The 10,640-nt window shown below is 38.6% G+C and overlaps 1 protein-coding gene across 3 annotated transcripts in view; it reads right to left on the reverse strand.

The window, feature by feature from the left end:
- Positions 1–7,035, reverse strand: part of LOC148033865 (uncharacterized) — a 31,677-nt gene extending 24,642 nt beyond the window's left edge. Inside the window, exons 1-5 of one of the 3 annotated variants that reach the window (XR_015691386.1) lie at positions 6,221–7,035; positions 1,816–6,120; positions 1,436–1,560; positions 951–1,346; positions 724–836 (exon numbers count right to left, since the gene is read on the reverse strand). Coding sequence is in view for 2 of the 3 variants with exons in the window: in XM_087681865.1 (XP_087537991.1) it covers positions 724–825; positions 951–1,346; positions 1,436–1,560; positions 1,816–6,120; positions 6,221–6,998 (5,706 nt within the window). In the remaining variant the exon portion in view is untranslated. The remainder of the gene's footprint in view (positions 1–723; positions 837–950; positions 1,347–1,435; positions 1,561–1,815; positions 6,121–6,220) is intronic. The other 2 variants (XM_087681866.1, XM_087681865.1) reach the window with 2 other exon arrangements.
- Positions 7,036–10,640: the final 3,605 nt, after the last annotated feature.

Genomic DNA, 10,640 nt, shown 5'->3' on the forward strand with positions numbered 1-10,640 from the left:
TTTCACTATCTCTTTTTCTCTCTCTCTCTCTTCTCTCTGCTCACTCTTTGTCTTGGTCATTCGCTTCTACATTGCTGCACTCCGACAGCTTGAAGGATTACATGGAGCTCATAACTTCAAAACATGAAATGCTGAGTGAGAACACTTTTGAAGATAATTAAGTCTCGACTAGTGTTATTATCGATACAAGGACAAAGGGAGCTCGGATTGAAAACCTCTCTGAAAGTAAAGGATAAAATTGAGTTTCAAAGAGAGTATCATCCCTAGATGTTCAAGAAGAAAAAGCAAGTTGTTTTCATTTGCACCTGTGCTCAAGTGGACACTTAAGCCTATCTTGTGTCTTGGTATAGTGGCGTATTCATCCTCTTAAAGCCTGGTGGTAGATTCAAGTTCAGGATGTATTCAACAAAAGGAAGAGCTTGGTTCCAGTAAGACACAACAGGAAAGTACCATGTAGATAGATGCAGGTACTTGGATCTTCTAGTGTTTGAAAGTGTGAAGAATCCTAGAAATTAGGGGCGCAGTTTATAAACTCTTGTGATGAGATCTAGTTTTTCACCTTTTTGTTCACCGTTACCATTGGTAAACAGGATGGATGGCACATGGCATATGCTGTGAATAATAGAACTTTGAAAAAGATACTGAACTTTACAGAAATTCGAATTAGATATTCTAACAACTTGCATAGAGCTTATGCCTTTTATCAGAAGTAAATTTTATCACCTGGTCATCCTTGTGTGAAGTTAACATATGCATGCCATGCACCCTCTGCTCCTCCCAGGATGCTTTCTGGTGTGCAAGCCATGCTGCAGTTGCCTCATTTTCCTGATTGAACACTGCCATGTTACATCAGTTGGTACATATTTGAAGGATTTATCAGAAAATTGATGGTTTATGTCTCGTGCACATTTATCTAAAATCCCAAGCAGAAATAGGAAAATCTGCATTACCTTCATTAACTTTTGCAATTTCTTGTTTTCCTTCTTAAAATTGTCGATCTCCACCTCCAAAGCCTCCACCTTTTTCTCTATTGTGCTAAGTTTTGTCATATCCTCTTTGATCTCATCAGACATAGGGGTCTGGTTTTGTTTATTCCTCCTCAAATTATTTCTAACCTTTAGTCGTTGCGAGAAGAGTGACAGCATCCAAATTGACAAAAGGTCCATTTGACAGTCAAATTCTGAAGTTAGAACAGGAGGGTCAGCAGTTCCAATGCTCGGTAGCTTCTCTGCACCAGGAAATACATGAGCAAGTTGTTTCATGTCTCCAGCTATCTTGTCGTCAGCAGATTCCCCAGATGGAAGCTCTTCTAATAAGTTGCTATCAATAGGACTGATTTTGACCTCCTATACAAGAACATGACTTTCTCAGTCACTGACTGCAAAAATAATCAGCTTTGAAACAGGTAAATAGGACAAAAATTACAAATTAGTACCTGTTGTCCTACATCAGACTCTTCATTTATGTTTCTGTCATGATTTTGGATGAACTCAGCAACCAATTCCTTATCCAACAATGTAGAGCTTTGCATGCCATTATGTTCAGGAGGCGTTTCATGTCCTTCAGAACATCAACAAAACAAGGTCAGTACTGCAAAGCTATCAACATCTGAAAGTCCACCCTGGATGGTTGTATCGAAAACTTGAAATCTTACAACCTCTGAAAGTGAAGCACATCTATTTTTTCACAGTTAATAGTTAAGGAGATTCTTGATAGGTGTGAAAGATAGTTTGTAAACAGTACTTTTTAACAAGAAGCATGGAGACATGCAGAAGAAAAATCCAGTAACAGGGAAGGGCCAACATTACAATTTACCTGGATCCGATTTGGCGTAATCTGTAACACAGTGCTTGGTTTGCAAAGCGTCTCTTGTGTTAGAAGTAACACTGAGACCAGAAGCCACTGTTCCTGCTTCAGCTTCTTTGAATCTGCAAGTGACTTTCTCCTCATTGTGTTCATGTAACTTATGCAGATCACTGCTGTCTACAAGGATATTTGACACGTCAAGTTTTGCAGCTTTAACTCCTGAGTTGTCATTGTGAACATTGTCTGTGACTAAAACATCACTATGAAGCTGCTCTGTTTTAGCAACATCCTGAATTTGAGGCACAATGCTGCTGACAAGCACTTCATTGGCATGCACAATGCTGTTCGCAAGCAATTGGTTAGAACACAACAATGCCGTAGAAAGAGAACGAGAAGGCCAGGGAGCTGGATCTCCTAATACTTTGTGAAAGAAGTATTCCGAACACGTTTCATCACCTAAATTATGAGATTTCATCAAGATGTTGGATATCTGTGCGGATTGCTTTTGTAGAGTTAGTTGTAGAATGCCTATGTCTGCAGATGCTGTTAGTGGTTGAGCAGGTTGCGTGTAGTTTCCTACAATTTTCGCCTTTCCAGTTTCTGCACAATGTGGAGTTGTGGGATCAAGCATCTTTGGTTCAGAGTTGAATGGCATAGGGTTTGTGGAACTCTGCTGTTCATGATTAACATTGTCCTGTGTCTGCAAGTCTTTCATGCTGCTGTATTCAGGCTTTTCACAAAGATTGTGATTCTGCAATGGCAAGGGTAACGATGACAAGCTGCTTTTACTCTCAGCCATTTCACATATTTGAGCACAATTTTCACAATCCCATGTACAACTGGGCAGACGCATTGCCGATTCCCTTGAATCATGACCAATATTAGGTATCTGTTGATTTGTGTGCAACGAAGAACTGATAAGTTCAGCTACACCATTGTATTTATTCCAGTCATCACCTGCATACCTGTTGGAAAAGCTAACTGTGAGCTCCTCACTTTCATGTATCTTTCTTCTGCTATTGACATATGGGAGGTCCATGTTTTCTTGAGGTCGAGAGCTCCTATTCCTCTCATTAACAAAGTTCAGTTCATCTAGCCACAAAGGGTTTTTGTAAATTGATAGCAAGTGTGCCGGAGTGTCTGCAAGGGGACCTTCTGCTCTAGATGCAATCTTTTTTATTATCATGTTAAAGTTCGAACCTTTTGAATCATGTTTTTTTCCTGCTGATGCATGCAAAAGATTCAATTCAATGGTATCTGATGAGACATCAAAAGAGTCCTCAGGACCACTGCTACCTTGTTGGCTTGGCAGCATTGAGCCAAGGAGGGTAGGAGCAGTGTCAGGTGCTGAGCGTTGTCCCATAAGAATTCTTGACTCACACCTCTCAAGACCTGATTCATTGTTACTGAGCCTTGTGCATGTTGTTATTACATCAGTGCCAAATATAGTCTGTCTGGTATCAGTTTCGTTTTCGGGAATAAAAGAGCGACTTTGATTTTTTTCCAGCAAAAAATCAGTATTTGATTTCTCCAGAACTATTTCAGAGGAAAAACAGCTTGGCTGATGTAGGCTGGTGTCTTCCAGTCTCTTAACAGGGATTTGACTGGTCATGCCGTAGTTCACGGGATGTTTTCTGGCTTTATTAGGTTGTGGGATTGTATGCATTTGTGATTGATTGTCAACCCCAATGTGCTCCAAATCATGCCCACCTGCAGCAGCATTTTTCATGAATTCATTTGTATGTGCGAGTGCATTATGCTGTCTTGATGTGTCAGTGCTCTCCATCTGTGATTCGCAGTTTGCAGTACCATCGCTAATTTTATTGTTGCCATATGCCCACACTTTATGCTCCCCTTTATCTGAACTGTGGCTGCATAGTTTGAAAAACATGCTGTGAGCCAGGGACTGTTTTGCTGTGTTTAGTGCATCAGAATGTCTCACCTTAGTGGTCGCATAGAACTCATGCAGCATAGGGTCACTTAGAGTAAGATCTCTGTCAGATGTGCCTAAACAAAGGACATCAGCTTGAATTACTTGTCCTGGCAGCTCTTGCACTGTCTGCATACCAGCCTCATTGTCCATAACACTGTCTGGCATCTGAAGTTGACACTTGCTGCTGTTGCTAAATTGTTCAAGGCTTGAGGTTCTCAAGGGAGTGGAAACTTCCTTTATGCTACTTGCTTGCTTTCTTGCGGATAAGAACCCTGGGTCATTTTCACTAAGGGACGATGAACAGACAACTTTAGCTGCTACACCTAAACTTGGCATTCGCTTTAACAACTTATCACTGGACAGATCTCCTGCATGCACCATCCTTCCCTTGAATGTATCTGCATTTTTGCTGCATTTTTCACCATCAGAAATAAAATCATTTGCGGATGCAGGGATATCTGCATTTCTCTTATGCTTTTCATGATCTGCAACAGGAAATTTAGGGATAACTGTGGCATCAGGTGCAACTGGATGTTGTTCATTGTCGTGAGAAAAGGCTTCTAGAACTCTTGCCCCCTCTTCACTCTGGTTAATGAAAATTTTGGGATTGTTCTTTGGCGTTCTGTGGGCAGTAGGAAGCTGGTCTGTTTCCTCTGGCTTTCTGGTGGGAATAGAAAGGTCATCTGCTTCCTTCTTCAACTTACTTTCTGTCAACTCCTCCACTACCCTCTCAAACTCTTGTAGAGCACTCGCAATGTTTACAGGGTTCTCAATATCCACATTTCTTTGCTTTGGAGTTACTGATGTGTGGAAAGAATTCTGTGCCACTTCCTCAGAACATAAAGTATTGTAACTAGTATAGTGCTCCATGTTATCAACTCCAACATTGGACCTGAGTTTGGTTGATGACTGATGGAAACTATTGTTGGGAAGAATTTCCTGCTTTGATGAGCTACCCAAAATGTCGATACTCTCTGCACAAGATTTTACCTTGTCAGTGTCAGAGAAAGTATCTTCTTGTGGCAAGTATAACCCTTCATTACCATTGAATTCTGGCATACCCACCAAGCCTTCTATGCTGGTAACAGGAACCCCGTCGTAGCTGCTTGGAGCTAATTTGCTAGTTTTTTGATTGAGCTTCTTTAGCTCTTCTTCAGGGAGAGTCAAGTTGCCAGTTTTGTAGTCCACTCTCTCCACAAAGATCTTATCCACTTTGGTCTCAGTCGGGACATTAGTGGAGTGCAATGAATCATTAACCTCATCCATTTCCAAGGAATGATTGCCCAAGAAGCCTTCCACATTTTCTTCAAATATCCAGTTGCTTTCGCCGTCACATTTTGGCAATTGGTCTCCTGGACCTGCATTGTTCTTGTAGCTTTCAGACATCATAACCTTTAAGTTGTCTGCTTGATGTAGCTGAGATGAGTTCTTCTTAGCTTCAAGCAATGTCTGTGACATTCTTGAAACTTGAATTCTTGAAGGTCTGTCTCTAGGAGTAGTTGCAGAGGCCTTAGGTTTTGGTGAAGTGCTGATAATCTGAGGAATTGACGGATGCTGATTGTTTGACTGCCCGTGGCGTGATGTGAAAGAGTTTTCTAAAGATCTTCGGACCCTTGTGGCACGGTAAGGTTCGCGGTTCCAGTTGGAAACTCTTCTTGGTGAACTCATTGCTGCTTTCTGCTGAGACCTGATCCCAGCTGAACTTGCCTTTTCTTCTATTCTCTCCCTTGATCCCAGGGATTGAAACATCTCCTGCTCATCACTTTCAAGCATGTGTAACTCTCTAGACAATGGTAGGTAGTACTCTGGTCGGATTGTTCGGCTTGAAGGTGTCATGGGGCTGAAGCTGGGAGCCCCCGTCTGGACTTCAGCGAGAAGGGTTCTTGGAAGAGGAGAAGTGGTTCTTGCATTTGCCAGCCTCCCTTGCTGGCTGTTTTTGTCCGGTTCTTGAAACTGTCTACCATGACCTGAAGAGTACGGAAATGGCTCATTTCGCACATTTGTGTATATCCCTTTAGTCTCTGTACAAGAATCTACTTCAAGATCAGGAAACAACTGCCCTTCTGTTTCAAGGGGCAATGGTCTGTTCTTTGTCAATGGAGCTGTCAAGTTTTGCATTTCACAAATCATGGCCAGCCTTTGTGTTGGATTAAAGAAATGGTCCTTCATTTTAAAAGTCCTTGGTTTACTTTCACCGTCTTTGGAAGCTCGTTCAAGGACTGACTCACTTCCAAGGAGCTGAGTGTCCGATGCGACTGAAGTCATAAAGCTGGTAGGTGTGAGGAGCAGATCCTGATCTTCAGTTAGAGTGATAAGCTCTGACATTTGGAAGGCTGATAATAAACACTCCTCCATTGAAGTCCCACTCGCATGATCATCTTCTGGCGGAAATTCAGGAGTGTGTTAGAGCTAAGAGGAGAGCGTTAGGTTGATCAGAAGGAAAGTAGATCATCATGCAAGAGCAAGATCAAGGAGGCTCACTTGAAGGGAGTCGGCTACATATCTCTGCACCTGCAGCCAGGTCACAAGTAGAAGCTTGCTCCAAGCTAGGAGGTGCGAAATGAGACATGGTTTCGGCATTGTTATCAAGATGGAAGCTTATGTCTTGATGCTTGAGGAAAACTCTACCACCATGTGTGTCAGAGAGAAAGCCGGTGTTGATTTGTTGCTTGCGGAGGTTCTCAGAGACACTGGCGCTGTTAATCTTGGAGGAAGCTGTCCACGTTCTAGCAGTTGAGCCACGCATAAGCTGCGGCATTGGTGAGGCCAGACGACTGCTTGGATGAGACATTGCGGGAGGGCTTGGAGCTCGGCTACGATATGCCTCCTGTGCGATAGCCGGCAGCTGCTTCTTGCTGGTGGAGTTTTGCACGGGTGATAATTTCTCCCCGACCTTTGGCTTACGAGGTGAAGGCAACCTTGTGGCCGTCGATCTCTGAGGCGATTGTCTGGCCGAGGGTGCCACGCCAGCTGCAGTGAAGCGAGGTGGAGTATATTCGGTCCGTCTTGACGTATAACCAGAGGAACTGAAGGGAGAGCTGCTGCGCCGGGGGGCGTTGGAGGCCATGGGAATGCAGGAGGGATAAGAGAGGGGTGACAACTGGAGAAGCAAGGCCGGGGAAGGAAGGAGGAAAGGCGGGATAATGTGTTGCAGGTGCTGAAGGTATGGCGGCTTCAAAGCTTGGAGATGGCGAGGGTAATAAGATATGGAATCGAGGTGGCAGCGGCAGGGGGGGGGGGGTAAAGGGCGATCGTTCATGTTCGCGGAATCCCCTTTTCTTGTGTAGTGTGCTTGATTGTTTGTACGTCCTTTAGGCTTTCTTTTTTACGTGCCTTGAATGAGCCTTCTTTGTGTTTTTAAAAAGCTTATCGCTCTGTGACCTCTCTCGTGTACATGTGTGTTCAGTAGCCTTTCTGGCGTCTGCTGTCCATCATCGGTCAGATTCAGACCCTTTTTGCTTCAGTTCAGGCTGCCGTTGGCGGGGCAACCGGGGGGCACGTGCACACGTGGCAGTGCCGCGACGCGTGCGCATCCAAAGGCTCGAGCTCCCACCCGAGCGTGTTGTCCTAGCCATTTTGCGAATTGGCTTCGATAAAATTGCCCTTTTATCTTAATTCACACACACACACACGCACACACACACACATTTGAAAGCTGCCTTCCTTCCTTCCTTCCAAAAAAAAAAAGAAAGTTCATGCCTAAGATGGTGTCCCTTTTAAAGGGTTTTTTTTTCTAGAGATACATATGTACATTAACCAATTTAAAAATAACTCTATTGTGCATCTTTTATTCTTTTATTAACAATTAATTGACATATTAATAGTCAATAATTAGTATTTAATTAATTATATCACTGTATTAATAATTATAATTAATACATATATTATTGAATTAATGTACAATCATATCATATTATTATAATTAATGTTTATTATATGTTTTAAATTATATATTATTATTTAATATTATAAATTATATCCATGTATTACGCATATGCATAACACAATACATATATACATTAATCGTGTGTGTGTGTGTGTGTGTATTCATATTTTATTATTAATTAATTGCCATTAATAGTTATTAATTAATACATAATCAACCATATAAATATACTAATAAAGTTAATTAACACGTATATTTTTGAATTCATGTACAATTATATTGTGTTATTATTATTATTATTTATTGATATATATTAAAAATAAATATATATAATAATTATTATGTAATATATATATATATATATATATATATATATATATATATATATATATATATATATATATAATAAATATAATTTATTTAAATAATAAATCAATGATAATTATATATAATAATTAAGTGTTAATATTTAATATTAATATAAATCATACATTTACATACTGTTTATAGGTTAAGTATAATTTACATAATAATAATTAATAGTTTATGATTAATGTGTAATCAATGTGTATATGTATAGATGATACACATGCATGTATAACTTTTTTTTTGCTATATTTTTGATTTTCTTATGCTTTGTATATATGTGTGTATATGTGTCTCTAACACGTGTCTATTTGTGTGGTCTCATAAATATGTATCCTCATCATTTTTATTCTAATTTTTTTTTCTTCCTACTATATCTCATGTTTCTTTATCTCATATATGTGCATGTGTACATGCGTGTGTGTGTGTGTGTGTGTGTGTGTGTGTGTGTGTGTATACAATGTATGTATGCATGTGTATACACATGCATGCATGTCAATATATGTACACATGTACATATTTGTAAGTGCGTATTTTATAAGTGTATCTATTCTCTTCCTCTCTCTCTCTCTCTATTTTTTCAAACATATTTAGGTGTATGAGCATGTTTGCACATATGTATATTTGTGTGTATATGTGTGTGTGTATGTGTGTACATAATATATACATGCATGTGTGTGCACCTATTCCTACTATGTCTCATGTTTCTTTACCTCATATATGTGCATGTGTACATGTATATATATATATAGATGTATATGTTTGTATACAATGTATGTATGTATGTGTATACACACATGTATGTATGTCAATATATATGCACATGTACATATTTGTAAGTGCGTATTTTATAAGTATCTATTCTCTTCCTTTCTCTCTCTATTTTTTTAAACATATTTACGTGTATGAGCATGTTTGCACATATGTATATTTGTGTGTATATGTGTGTGTGTGTGTGTGTACATAATATATATATGTATGTGTGTGTAACTATTCATGTCTTTTTATAGTATGTGCATTTGTGTGTGGTTTTAGAGTATGTATAAATTCTATAAACATATTGAACCATCAAAATTATCCCATTTCATAATGTTTAATAAAATTAAAACACTTTTTTTATAGTGTGTACATTTGTGAATATTTTTAGAGTATATACACATTGCATGTACATGTTTAACTATTAAAATATCATATTATGTCTAATTTAAAAAATCACACACACAAACACACACACACACACACACACAGAGTGTGTGTAGATGTGTTCAATTGGGTGGGGGAGATGATAGAGAATAGATATAATCCCAACTCACCTTTTAGGAAAAATCAAGCTTTATTTTTTGAATGTCTTATTTTTCTTGTGCTAAATATGCTTGGAAGTCTTTTGGTTAGTTGGAGATTTTCAATGCAAAACTCTCAATAACAGATAGAATAGATGTAATATCTAACTCCTTAAATCTTTGACGACTCTAGATCATTCATGCTTTTAAAGGGCTATACCTAACTTCTTGAATCTTTTAGTACTTTTTGATCATTTAATATCTACTCATATTTGGACATATATGTCTTTATCTATATATAGAGTCTAGTAAAGTCAAAGTAGTAACAGTGCAAAGAGTCTTAAAAATGTATAAAAATAAAATAAAAAAGACTTTGAAAGGAAAAGAAATTATCCAATTTGAGAAAGGAGAGAAAAATGAAGGATAAAAAGTAGCAAGTCAAAGTAATCCCTTAAAAAAATAACAAGAAAGTAAAATGAAATATTTTGTATGTCTTGGGAGGAAAAATATAATTTCTTTAACCTCAATTGTGAGCAAGGTGACCATGAAACATAAATATCCTCTCTTGGATTGTGAGAGGATATTGCAGCAAGAAAAGAAAAATGCTATAGGATGACCCAAGAGGAGTGGAAATTGTGAGATTTGTTTTGTCTTGAATCATCAAGTGAAAGATGTTGCCTTATTGGACAATGATGTCCATTTTACATATATTTGGCACGATAAACAAGAAGGACCAACTTGGGGGAACTACTATGCTTTGTAGTATACATGTTGACAAAAAGAGGGGATTGTGGCTTGGCCCCAAGAAAAGCTATAAAATGTTGTTGAATACTTTGTGCTTAAATTAGTGGTCTAATCTCTTTTATTCCAAAGGAGAAGACTTGTTAGTGACATGATTACAATGACCCAAAGTCATATTATTTCATCTCTTAATGTCGATATTAGAGTTTCAATATAAATATCGTGCTTCAAGATATTGAAGATTGTATATTTCTACAAGAAGAAATTAGAGTTGATGCTATAAGGGTTAAATTAAAAGGTAGATTGGATGTTGAAGGTGAGACTCCTAATCAGATTTACTTTAAAGCTCATAAGAGTAGATAAGAGAGAGTGTGGACTACATTGAAGGTGATGATGGAAGAATATGTAAGGATGATCTAGGGATTGTTGAGATTTTTGACAAGTGCCTTTTAGGTATAGTGGTTACATTGTTGAAGAATAATGATGTAGTTAAGACTAAAACTAAGACACTCATTGGCTTTGCAAATGCACATGGCTTGATCGAGAAACTTTTGATAGGCATTTCTTTAAAGGGGAGTTGGAATTCATTGTGAGCAAGATGAAGAGAAATAAACTTCAAGTCATGATG

This window comes from Lygodium microphyllum, chromosome 7 (genome assembly GCF_053477565.2).
Source record: "Lygodium microphyllum isolate KBCC chromosome 7, Lygodium_microphyllum_v1.1.10, whole genome shotgun sequence".
Taxonomy (NCBI): Eukaryota; Viridiplantae; Streptophyta; class Polypodiopsida; order Schizaeales; family Lygodiaceae; genus Lygodium; species Lygodium microphyllum.